Below are 12,521 nucleotides of genomic sequence, written 5' to 3'. Positions count from 1 at the left end.
CGACGTCCTCGTCGTCACACTCGCACCACATGGCAGAGTGGCTCTAATACCATTCTGTCACATCCCAATCCCGGCTCCGCCGTAGCACGATATTGTCCGTTTTGGGCCCCAGCCACGCCCTCACGGTTTTGTTTCTGGGAACTGACACGATAACTTCTCAGTGGGTCACCCATCCTAGGAATGCTCTCGCCCAAACTCGCTTAACTTCGGATTTCCAATGAAACCCGAAACCAATGAGCTCCCAAAATGCCTCGTGCTATAGGAGGTGGGCATGTACATATAAGATACATCACCGCCTCTCCGTTGGTCGATATGGGATGTTACACCGCGAGTGGCTGGGATTTTTTACCCAGACACTGGTGGTTGGCAGCTGGCATAAGGGGATGGATGGGGTTTATTTTGGACTTCAGAACTTAATTCAAGTCAGGGTACAAACAGAAATTTAATTGAAAAAATAAAAGTATGAGGTGTATTCATAAGATTGTGGGGGTGTTAATAGAATTACCCAAAAAAAACTTTAACCTCGATTTTTTATTTGAGCAAATTTCAGTTTTCACTCTTAAAATATATTTCCAAATAAGTTAAACATATGAATTTTCTCTCCGAGTAAGAGTCTTTCTCTCAATGTTGAGAATTCTTCTCACTTTTAGTGTGAGGCTTTTAATATTGAGAAAATCTGGTAGTGCCAACCTTAGCTTCGGCTGGGGTCGGTCGCTTTTCCCCTTTCTTTCTCCTCCTTCTCCTTTCCTGATTTCTACTATTTTTTTCCTCATAATTTGTTTACCGATCTATACAGTTCCTTTGACCCTTGGATATTCCTTCTACTGGCTCATTCCTATTCCAATCTTTAGTCATGCATCCTGTTGAGATCATGTGTAGAGTTCTGGTGTTTACACCGGCTCAGTTGTTTCCAACACCACCACCTTCTTCATGTTGTCTACCTTTACCAGCAGTATTGCTCGTGGGTTTCCACAGGCTTCATCTTGATAGTTGGCTTCTCTTGATTAGTTTCCAACTATCTTGTTTTTATGGCTGTGCTCGAGGAGCAGATCGAAGTTGGAAGGTACAATTGTTGAGGAAATGCTCGGCAGTGGAAGAGGAATTGGATGGATCACGTGGAAGTTGTGTAGTTTTGGTCTTGGGCCTCCCTGTTGATTGGCTCATTTTGTGTTTTAATTTTTTTTTTGGCCCATCTTTTGTTTGTTTAAATGTTTTACTTTGGCCTTTAGTAAGCTTGTAATGTTTGGTTGGTTAGTAATAAAAAACAACTTATACCAAAAAAAATAAAAATGTTAAACGTGTTTGCAAATGATTTAGCTAATTTGGAAGGTAAGACCATAGGTTTCAAATCTCAAGTAGAATGTCATGTAATAAAATTTGAAGTAGATAAAAGTTATAATTGATATGTCAATCCTAGGTGGATTGACATACATATTGTGTGCTGCCAAGCCTGCCAATTTTGACGTATGAGAAAATTTGATGTCATTTTATTTTTTAAACACTTTGTTGTATGGACCCTAGTTTTGAGTGATTTGTTTTGAAGATGGAGTTTTACAAATATTTAATTGAATAAGATAAAACATATGAGTTTGAGGAAAAAAAAAAGTAAAAGAAAGGAGATTGCTATTTTTTTTTTGAACAAACGATATTATCTACACTAAAGGGTGAGGAAGTGAGCTAAGCCTCACAATTATATGGTTCAAATTCGCCTTTGGCGAGAATCGGATCTAAAACGTTTCACTTACAAGTGAAGAGGAATACCACTAGATCATAGTACTAAGTGACAAAAGTTATAAGCCACTGACGAGGTTTGAACCCACATCATCATACAAGGGCACAACACATTTCCACCACTATAATAAAGGGCCACTTAGGATATTGCTATTTACACACCTATTTTCATTTTCCACACACTTGTTGATTTTTAGCCATTGATCTCCTTTAATTCATTTGATCCAATGATCAAAAATTGAGAGAGGTGTGGAAGAAGTAAAAATAGGTGTGTGTGGATCACCCAAAGGAAATTTAACATTGCCACATAGGCCTTCAAAATTACGTTTCACATTTTCTTTGTGAACATCTTCAATCATACTCTCTATTTGATAACAAAGGTTTAGCTAAAACCATCAAAAAGTTATTTTAGGAGCCCTTTAAAAAAGTTGTATTCCAACTATACTTTCTACTTTAGAGAATCATAATGACTATATATCAATAATCAGCCAATAGGAATGAATCAATAGGTCGTTCCCAGTGCACAAGGCTCCCACTTTATGCAGGGTCTGGAAGAGGTGAATGTCAGCTAGCCTTACCCCCATTTATGGAGAGGCTGCTCCCAAATCTCGAACCCGAGACCTACCGCTTATGAGCGAAGACACTTGCCATCGCACCAAGTGCGACCTCTAATAGGAATGAATCAATAAAAATGTCATACCCAGTGCACAAGGCTCCCGCTTTACGCAGGGTCTGGGAGAGGTGAATGTCGGCTAACCTTACCCCCATTTATGGAGAGGCTGCTCCCAAGTCTCGAACCCGAGACCTACCGCTTATGGGCGAAGGCACTTGCCATCGCACCAAGTGCGACCTCTTAATAGGAATGAATCAATAATTAAAATAAATTAAAATAGTTAGCATTAATATATAGAATCACTAGGAGGTTTTTTTTTCCCACCCTAAATACTTGTTAGGAGTTTCAAAGAGCCAATTGGAGATGTTTTAACTATAATCAATTTCGTACTTAGATATGAAGCGTTAAGCTGGGGAATTTGTTTGATGTTATATATCACAAATTCTATACTATATGCTCCGTTTTTATGGCATACAACGGATAATAAATGGTTCGATGATTGAATGTTGATGCTAGAAAATCCTATACATCAATGCCCATCTAGGAGCAAAGTATATCTAAGGATTTTATCTATTATACACTATAAGATATTAAGCATATGTTTCTTGCAGTCCATCTAGAAGAGCAAATTTTTAAGGGCCAAATAGTCTCTCGAGTGTTTTTTTTTTTTTTTCCTTCTTCTTTTTCTCTCCATCATCTTCAAGACTTCACAGTTTGAACTTTGAAATGAAGCAGATAACCTTCTTTTCTGACCTTGAAAGCATCATCAGCTAAACTACCCAACAAAGGAGGAGTAGGGCAGTATGCCACGTGTCGCTAACTGATACTTTCGCATGAGTTTTGTATAAGTGTGAAGGAGAGAAATGGTATATTTTCCAAGAGAAAATGCATACGTTGTGCAAGAATGGTATTTGGTTGCAGATGACACTTTACCGCAGTAGCGAAAAATAATAATGTCTATATACTTTAGTGTCATTGTAGACCCACCGATCCTCCTTCCCCCTAATAGCTAACAATTTAACCCATTACTCCTAATGTTTCATAAAAAAGAAAGGTCTATGGCTAATTATCGTTTAGTGATAAATACTTTGTTATTGCTTAGGAATAAAATTGACACTAGTACGGCAATAGTCATGTTGGTTATAGCATATAGTTAACCACTTTGGAAACAGAAAGCCTACCCGATATAAACACGCACAACCTCTGGAGTATTCAAAACTTTTCCAAGCGACCACATCAATGCCCGACAAACTCTCATCAGCTTCGGTATGACAGTATGTAGACAAAAAGTTAGTAACTTGAAAATTGCTTTCAACAGAATGTATAATGAATTCAATATAAACCAGAGGTACATCTCACTTGTTGAGTATCAACTTGATCAGCTTTATTCAAGACCACTCGAATCTTGTCATCATGACCACGCAGAGATGAAATTACACGTTTACATTCATCGCTGATGTCGAGCTTATGAGGATCAAACAGAAGCAGAATGACATCACATTTTGCTGCAAACCATGATATAGCACCAGTGAAATCGTAGCTCCTTTGTGTTCGTTGCTTTTCTCCAGATAGAACTCCAGGGGTGTCTACAAATGTAATTTCATCTAGCAACTATAATCGTAGAAAAAGGAAGATTAACACAATCCAAGAGGAAGATTATGGTGACAAAATCAGCAGAAATACTATATAAATAGAAGATTATAAAAAGTTCCAAACTCACTGGATGTGGCATTTGTGAACACTCAAATTTTGACAAAAATGCACCTCCGAAAGTTGTTAGACCACTGAAAGGCATGTCTGCATGAACAGCTATAGTATTTCCAGGAATACTCCTCTCATCGGGCCCAGACTGAGAACAGAATTGCAATCAACAATTAGAATTACCAAAAACATTTAACATACAATATAAACCTCAGAAAGTACAAAGAAACAAACTTGATAAACTTTTTAGAAGGAAACCAGGTGATTCGCAATTATACCATCACTACAACGAATCTATCTGTAGTAGGTTCTGGTCCAATGTGAGCTCCTGTTCCAACAAGTGAATGTTAAACCCTTCAACGCTGAGGTTGTCAATTAATAATTTCAAAAATAAAATAGAGATAACTTAACCAACCTGGATAGTTGCATCGTAACAAATGTTTAATAAATGTTGTTTTCCCTGTTGAATACTGACCCAAAAGCATGACCATGGGTTTAGAATCAAAATCACTATTAGTCTGCAAAGAAATAAATCAGCCATACGTTTAGCAAATGTAGTATCTGAACGAAACAGTGCAAAGAAGAGCAAAAGGATATTTGATTCCCCGACACACTTTGAAGGATATACATCCAAACATATAGAAATCCACTCACTAACAATGGAGATGCAAAATCGTTGAAACGATATGCAAGTTCCAAGGGCTTTAGTTTCTCATTGTACATTCTCTTCAAGCCATCAACAATAGATGTCACAGCATTAAGAGGGAGCTGAAGAAAAATGTTTTAAATAGTCAGGCAACAAGGAAAGAGGAGACATCCCTCCATTAAGAGCAACTCCAGTGTAGGAGCCCTCCCCCTAGGCAATTCACTATTTAATCCACCTAGTGAACAGTAACTGCCCTTAATAAATAGTGCATTCCCCTGGCAATTGTCTTTTGCATCTCCACCCCTGCACTGAATAGCCCTGGCAATTGGCAATAAAATATTAGTATTTTTTTATTTATAAAATAATACATAATAATTTTATTTGTAATTTCGGATAAGATTTTTAATCGTTCTCGTTTCGCCACGTGTCATTATCCGAAAAGCCAATAGCAATAAAATTTTTGTATTTTTGTATTTATAAAATAATTCAAAATAATTATATTTGTTATTTCGGATAAGATTTTTAATCGTTCTCGTTGCGCCACGTGTCATTATCCGCAAAGAAAATTATTGGTGATGGATTTCCGATAAGATTTTTAATCGTTGTGTCAAGGCACGTGTCATTATCTGAAAAGACAATTATTGGTGATGGATTTCTGATAAGATTTTTAACCAATCACGTCGTGCCACGTGTCACAATCCGATTACAATCTTTGAGGATAGATTTCCACCAGATTTTTAACGAATGACGGCATGCCACGTGGCATTATCTACAACCTAATCCCTTCTGAATCCTCCATATAATCCCCCATCCATCCTCATAAATCTCACACCAATTTTCTCAAGATCTCTATCATTATTCATAGTTTCTGCTTCCTTCTTCGCCAAAATCCCTATCATTATTCATAGTTTTTGCTTCCTTCTTCACCAAAATCCCTATCATTATTCATAGTTTCTGCTTCCTTCTTACAATGTCTTCTTCTTCTTCTTCAAAGATGATGTGGGAAATCGAGCAAGAAGAGGAAGAATTGTTTAACCAATCACAAGGAATGTTCAATGTTGGGGATTGGGCCCAAAATGAGATGGAAGAGGATGACGAGCGTAGACGGAGAGATGACGAATCAAGAATGGCAGGAGCCTCACAATCCCGTCGAGTCGTCCAAGCTATGACTCATATCTGCAGGCCCAACCGTGCTGTAAACATTGATAGAAACAGGCAACGACGAGGTCAGGAGCTCTTGGACGATTATTTTGTCCGTAACAGTGCATTCCCTGATACATACTTCCGACGTCGTTTTAGAATGGAACGACATTTGTTCAACAAAATCATGGGCGCTGTTTGCAACCATGATTCTTACTTTGTGCAAAAGCCGGATGCTTTTGGTGCTATGGGTCTCCTGCCTCAGCAAAAAATTACTGCTGCCTTGCGGATGCTTGCATATGGAGCAGCTGCAGACCAAGTGGACGAGATAACGAGGATGGGACAATCAACCATTCTTGAGTCCCTCATGAGGTTTTGTTCGGCAATCGAATCTATCTACACCGCAGAGTACCTCCGGAGACCTACTCATATGGACTTGCAAAGGCTTCTGAAGAAAGTCGAGATGCGAGGTTTTCCAGGGATGATTGGAAGCATTGATTGTATGCACTGGACTTGGAAAAACTGTCCAAGTGCATGGCAAGGCGCTTATGGGGACAGAAAAGGATCAAAAAGTATCATTTTGGAGGCGGTGACATCTTTTGATACATGGATTTGGCACGCCTTTTTCGGGGTTCCGGGAGCTCAAAATGACCTCAACGTCCTTGCCCAATCCCCAGTGTTCAACGATGTCCTGCAAGGAAAGGCACCAAAAGTCACGTATGAGGTCAATGGACGTATGTACGACGGGCCATACTACCTAGCTGATGACATTTACCCAAGGTGGTCAACATTTGTCAAAACAGTGCCACGTCCGCGCAGTGCAAAGGAAAAACACTTTGCAAGATGTCAAGAAGGGTGCAGGAAGGATGTGGAGCGTTGTTTCGGTATCCTCCAAGCTCGCTGGGCGATCATCAGGGGTGCTGCCAGATTGTTTGATGTAGAGTCGCTTCGATCCATCATGATGACGTGCATCATTCTTCACAACATGATTGTGGAAGATGAGTACGATTATGAAGCCGTTGATGAATATGAGCCAGACACGATGAACAATTCAAGAACACGTATATATTGTGCTCATGACGCCACCGATGAGCCCGTGCAACATGAGCCATTAGAAAGGGATGGACGTTACAATGAAAGGATCATCCAACGATATACTGCACTTCAAAGGTCAAATATGCACAATGCCCGCCAACTTGACTTGATAGAGCACCAGTGGGAATTGAGGGGTGCTGACAATACTTAAGTTCATTAGTGTTTGTTTTTATTTGGTGTGTTTATTTTATTTTATGTGGTGTGTTTTTTTAGTTCATTTAGTGAGTTGAAATGTAATTTTATTTTATTTGGTGTTTGTTTTTATTTGGTGTGTTTATTTTATTTTATGTGGTGTGTTTTTTTAGTTCATTTAGTGAGTTGTAATGTAATTTTATTTTATTTGGTGTTTGTTTTTATTTGGTGTGTTTTTTTGGTGTGTTGATGTTATTTTATTTGGTGTGTTTAAATGTGTTTTGAATAAAGTACTAAGTTTAATAAATTGGAAACAACATAAAGTACTCTATTCAATGAATAAGAAATTACAACCCGAATAAGAAATTACAACCCGAATAAGAAATTACAACCCGAATTGATTGGAAAATTATGGGTTCGTGAATGGATGATAACCATCACCTAACCAATTTGTGGTGCTAGGATGATCTTCTCTTGTCATGCTAGGATAATCTTCTCTTGTGGTGCTAGGACCATCTCCTCTTGCTCTCGCTTCTCTTGCACGCATCCTTCGCACCACATCCGCTTTCTCTGACTTCCAAAAATATTTAGAGTCTGGAGACTTCCCTTCTAAAGGCTCCTTCATAATGTCACGATCTCGTTCAGCCATTCTTTCTTCTCTTCTATGTTCCCTTTCTTGCCGAAGTAGTTCTCTTTCTCTCTCATCAGCTTCAAATTTTCTCTCAAAAGCTGCAGCTTTTGCATCCTCTCTAGCCTTATCAGCCTCAAATTTAGCCATTTCCCGGGCCAAATTCAATTCACCTTGGCGGGCAAGATCTTCCATATACTTTGCATAATCATTCTTGGAAGCATTACCTTTTCTCTTTGAAGCCTTCTTACCTTGAGGCCTAATTGGATAACGGGTCGACCCCGACGCTTGTTCAACGGGGGGCGTTTCAGGCACTTCTTCATCATCTTCATCATGATCATGCGAGGCATGCTCAGGTGTAGAGTGTAGAGGGGTGCTGTTCATGAAAACTTCTGGACCGACATGCACAACTCTAAATTTAGGACAATTTTTGACAATATTCCAACATTCAAACCGGGTGAATGTTTTGTTTTTGCTTTTGGTTTTGGCACCATACCAAGCTTGTGCTTGAAGTTCCTACACAAACAAATAATTATAATGAGAATAGGTAACAAATAAATAATTATAATGAAAGTATGTAACAAATAAATAATTATAATGAAAGTATGTAACAAATAAATAATACAAACAAATAATTATAAATGAAAGTAGCTAACAAATAATTATAATGAAAGTAGGTAACAAATAAATAATACAAACAAATAAATATAATGAAAGTAGCTAACAAATAATTATAATGAAAGTAGGTAACAAATAAATAATACAACCAAATAGTTATAATGAAAGTAGGTAACAAATAAATAATACAAACAAATAATTATAATGAAAGTAGCTAACAAATAATTATAATGAAAGTAGGTAACAAATAATACAAACAAATAAATATAATGAAAGTAGCTAACAAATAATTATAATGAAAGAAGATAACAAATAAATAATACAAACAAATAAATATAATGAAAGTAGCTAACAAATAAATAATATATTGTTACCTGATCCGTTAAATTTTCACCACTTCGAAGATTACCACTAGCTTGTGCCAATGCGTCTCTCCACGTACTAAACGATTGACTAAGTAATTTCCAACGACTGGACATCGATTCTTTAGTTCTTTGCCCACCCATTTTCTCAAGATAATTGGTATGAATAAGACTCCACATTTCTCGCAACTGCATCTCATTACCCGTAATCGAATCATGAGTAACTTGAACCCAACTAGTACACAACGCAACATCTTCAAGAAGCGTCCAATTCGTACCTGGTTGAGTAGTCATTTTGTTGGAAAAAAATTGGATTGAAACTTTGAAAGAAAGATAGGAATGTGGTTGAAAGTAGTTGAGAAAATATGAAATTGTGGTGTAGGGTAGAAGATAATGAGAAGGTATTTATAGGTGAAGTGAAATCAAAATTTTTTATAATTTTTCATAATTTTTTTTCGGATTTTTAAGAATTGTTTTACATTTTTTTTAAATTTTTATTCACCTAATTAATCTTTGCCGTTGGATTTAAAAAAATTTAAATTCCAACACTCCAGATTGTGCCACGTGTCACAACGGTAACATTTTAGATTTTTAAACAGTTTTTTCTTTTTTTTTATATAATTTACAAAGCCTAATAACGTGAACCGTTGATCTTAGATCAAACGGATGAAATTAAATGAGATTTTTAAATGTTTTTTACCGTTGGAAATCCAACGGTCCATAAAATATGACCGTTTCAATCGAACAGACATGGGGAAGCCACGTGGCTTCCCCAACGGTTACTTTTCAAAACTGAAATCGCGGGCCCCAGCCCTGTTTTTTTGTCGGACGACTCGCGCCCACGCGCGCGTGAAACGCACGCGCCTGACGTAGCCCTCGGGCTCTCGGGCTGGCATTCCTCGACGGGCCTGCTCCTCGGGCCTCGCCTGTTGCTCGGGCTTCCATACGCTGGAGCTCATCCCCCCAGCAATTTGCTACTGTTTGATCCACAGCCCCCGAGCAACCTCCCCCGCTGGAGGTGCTCTAATATGTAAAAACAAGTTGATCTATAGGTGACAAAAAAGATAAAATGTTTCAATCGAATAAGTAAAGAAACTGAGATTGTTTAACTCATGAAAAAACGAACGAAAAGTATAAAAATACAGCAGTAGTCAATGGCACAATGGACATTGATCTTACTTTCTTTGCTGATTTTGAACCAAACCGCTGAACTGATGGTCATTTCCAACGAAGACTTCAGTACAAGATTATAACAAGTATATTCCTTAAAAAGTTGGATGGATTTTCTAACCATTTACTTCAACTCCATATGTTGTTAAACTCTTGGTTTTCTGTTAGTACAGAATCGAGAAAATAATAAGTGAAAGTCACAATGTATGTTATAAAGTCAAAAGGGAGGGAAAAGGAAGATACTCACAGCTACCAAATCATCCAAACCTTCTATAACTGGAGGTTTATTGTTTTCCCAATCAACTGCAATTGAACATGAAGAACTTGAGGAACAAATCGAATGAGACATAGATAAAATGTATATGTTGGATTCTTCCACATTTACAAAAACAGGAAATACGATATTAAACAAACTTTCTTGCCTGTAGTTTTGAGGATGTCGGGGGTTGATTCATGGTCTAGTGCTAAAGAAATCATCTATCAAATTCAACCACAAATGAGGGAAAGATTCTATGGCAATTTTCAATAGCCTAATACAACATACACTAAAAAGGAAATATATCCCAAAAATCATGCACAACCTGCATTGCAGTAACGAACTCCGAAAAACCTACAAATCCCTGTCGTTTCGTGTCAGCAATCGCCCAAACCTTGAATGATAAATGAGAAAACAAAAAGTGAGTTCCAAACAATCATATGCCCTAATCCCAAATACAATCAAATTAACTTCCAACACATATAGACCAAAGGGTAAAACCATAGAATCGTACTTTCCTAGTCGAATATTATAGTTTTAGTACTACTTACGGAAAAGATAAAAGCATTTTCTCACAACTAAAATCACTTTTGACAATGACTGGCACAAAATTTAGAAGTGCTTCTGAGCAAGTGTAACGTGCTTTCAAATAAGTAGTTGGACTTTTAACAAAATTTTCACAGTATTTTTACTAAAAGCACTTATGAGCAGAAGTGATTTATACATAAACAATCCCTAAAACAAAGAAGCTTATTAGGCTGCTATCACAAATGAATGAAAAACCTGCTTGAGTTCTTCACGAGAAAGCCTCGACATGGCGAAGAACTTAGTGGCTTCGTTTCCGGTAATTCGGCCATCACCATCTAATTAAACAACCAGAACAACACAATCAACTGGCAACCGATCAAAAGTTCAAAACCAACATTTGATTAAAAATTTGCGAAAGCTAAAAGAGGACACCATTTTTTTACCTGAATCGACCAAGTTGAACCACTCCTGGGAAATCTTCTGATGCTCTTTCGGGCACACACCCGTCCGACCCGATCCAATCTCCATTCGAACGAAAACAGGAGGAACTTTACTCAGAAATTTGAAAAACAGAGAGAGAGAGTGAGTGAGTGAGATTTGTAACAGCATTTGGCGCTCGAGTTTTATTCCAAGGCAACGTGAAACGGCATCGCATTGGAATTGTGTGGGGCCAGCGTCGCTGTGGAACGTTGCGGATGATTTTGAATGATTTTTTTATTTTTTTAAGTACATCGATATATTTACATCAGAAAGAGAGACGTTCGGTTAAATCACATAATGGAATGTACAACCTAATTGGGTATCGAATTCATTATCTACAAGATTAGAACCTAAGATCTCTCACTTTAAAAAAAAATAATACTATCAAACTATAGTACTGAGTGATCGATTTTGAATGACTTTTAACAGTTGGCCCATGTGATAATCATGCTGATGGTCGGATGTTGAAAGCGGACCCTCGTGGGGATCAACCGGTTTCAATCGGGCCGTTGCAGTAATAGAGCATAGCATGAGATGTGGGCGCTTCCTTAGGGAATTCAGTCTGGTGATAATATATGTTTGGGTAAAGATAACGATAACGATAACATAATTTTGAAGTTTTGAACTTTAAATTCAAGCATCGAAAAATGCTAAGAGTCTATGGAAGTAAGACTCTTCATGAATTTTCTATTACTTATAGTTTATTAACAATTTTTTCGTATCAGTATTGTAAAATATTATGTTTGTAAGTGAGAGATCTTAGGTTCGATTCTCGTAAAAAGTGAATTTAAACCACATTATTGCTATCTCATATATGAGTTGGCAGACATCTATGGAGAATCCAATTTGGAGAGAATATCCTTAGCATTCATTTTCGAGCACAGCTAAATTCTAATGAAATTTTTTCTAGTGTGCTATAAAAATGATCCATAACATTTGTTGGTACCATATATTGAGCCTCGTCTTTGGGCCTCATCCATAAGCCTATGATTTATGTAAGAAGGAAGGAAACCCTTATTCTATAAAAGGGGGCCTCACCTTCACTAAGAGGAACCAAAGAGTATCACCTTGACTAAGGGACAGAGTCTCACATTCATCCTCACAAGAATAGAAGGCAATAAACTATCATCCAAACAGAGAGCAAAATGGCAAGGGCTGCATCCACAGAGAGCTCCATTGCCGATCTATTGTAATCCATACATTCATTAAGTGAAATGGAATCAACATCAGTGTGGACGTAGCCTAAACATTGGGGTGAACCACGATACATCTTTGTGTTCTTATGCGTTTGTGTGATTCACGGTCGGATTTACGTTGGTCCAAGATTCTCCGGATTTTGTGCATCAACATTTGGCGCCGTCTGTGGGAAACAACACGAACAGCTATGTCGTTTCTCTTTCATTTTTTCACCTCACCACACT

General features: G+C 37.7%; 2 protein-coding genes across 3 annotated transcripts; both read right to left on the bottom strand.

The window, feature by feature from the left end:
- Positions 1 to 3,521: 3,521 nt before the first annotated feature.
- Positions 3,522 to 11,211, bottom strand: LOC126623957 (EH domain-containing protein 2-like). Of its 2 annotated transcripts, XM_050292940.1 has the most exons (13): positions 11,064 to 11,211; positions 10,876 to 10,955; positions 10,418 to 10,486; positions 10,259 to 10,313; positions 10,084 to 10,139; positions 9,958 to 9,997; positions 9,846 to 9,877; positions 4,700 to 4,813; positions 4,461 to 4,563; positions 4,324 to 4,373; positions 4,065 to 4,193; positions 3,704 to 3,955; positions 3,522 to 3,605 (listed from the first exon to the last, which is right to left on the bottom strand). In XM_050292940.1, the coding sequence occupies exons 1-13, from the start codon at positions 11,146 to 11,148 to the stop codon at positions 3,522 to 3,524; spliced, it is 1,149 nt and encodes a 382-aa protein (XP_050148897.1). In that variant the 5' UTR covers positions 11,149 to 11,211. The 2 variants fall into 2 exon arrangements, with proteins under 2 accessions (XP_050148897.1, XP_050148898.1); XM_050292941.1 differs by lacking the exons at positions 9,846 to 9,877; positions 9,958 to 9,997.
- LOC126623965 (uncharacterized) lies at positions 7,366 to 9,685 on the bottom strand. The gene is made up of 2 exons (XM_050292948.1): positions 8,679 to 9,685; positions 7,366 to 8,202 (listed from the first exon to the last, which is right to left on the bottom strand). The coding sequence occupies exons 1-2, from the start codon at positions 8,958 to 8,960 to the stop codon at positions 7,468 to 7,470; spliced, it is 1,017 nt and encodes a 338-aa protein (XP_050148905.1). The 5' UTR covers positions 8,961 to 9,685; the 3' UTR covers positions 7,366 to 7,467.
- Positions 11,212 to 12,521: the final 1,310 nt, after the last annotated feature.

Source organism: Malus sylvestris, chromosome 5 (genome assembly GCF_916048215.2).
Source record: "Malus sylvestris chromosome 5, drMalSylv7.2, whole genome shotgun sequence".
NCBI lineage: Eukaryota > Viridiplantae > Streptophyta > Magnoliopsida > Rosales > Rosaceae > Malus > Malus sylvestris.
This window is presented reverse-complemented; position numbering and strand designations above follow the sequence as displayed.

What these genes read in the sequence shown, in the direction of transcription:
- LOC126623957 (XM_050292940.1), bottom strand. Translation starts at nt 11,148, where the DNA reads ATGGAGATTGGATCGGGTCGGACGGGTGTGTGCCCGAAAGAGCATCAG. An exon ending in GTTTGGATGATTTGGTAGCT is followed by an intron (nt 9,998 to 10,083) that starts GTGAGTATCTTC and finishes CTGTACTAACAG; the next exon opens with AAAACCAAGAGTTTAACAAC. An exon ending in GTTCACAAATGCCACATCCA is followed by an intron (nt 3,956 to 4,064) that starts GTGAGTTTGGAA and finishes CTACGATTATAG; the next exon opens with TTGCTAGATGAAATTACATT.
- LOC126623965 (XM_050292948.1), bottom strand. Translation starts at nt 8,960, where the DNA reads ATGACTACTCAACCAGGTACGAATTGGACGCTTCTTGAAGATGTTGCG. An exon ending in GTGAAAATTTAACGGATCAG is followed by an intron (nt 8,203 to 8,678) that starts GTAACAATATAT and finishes TTGTTTGTGTAG; the next exon opens with GAACTTCAAGCACAAGCTTG.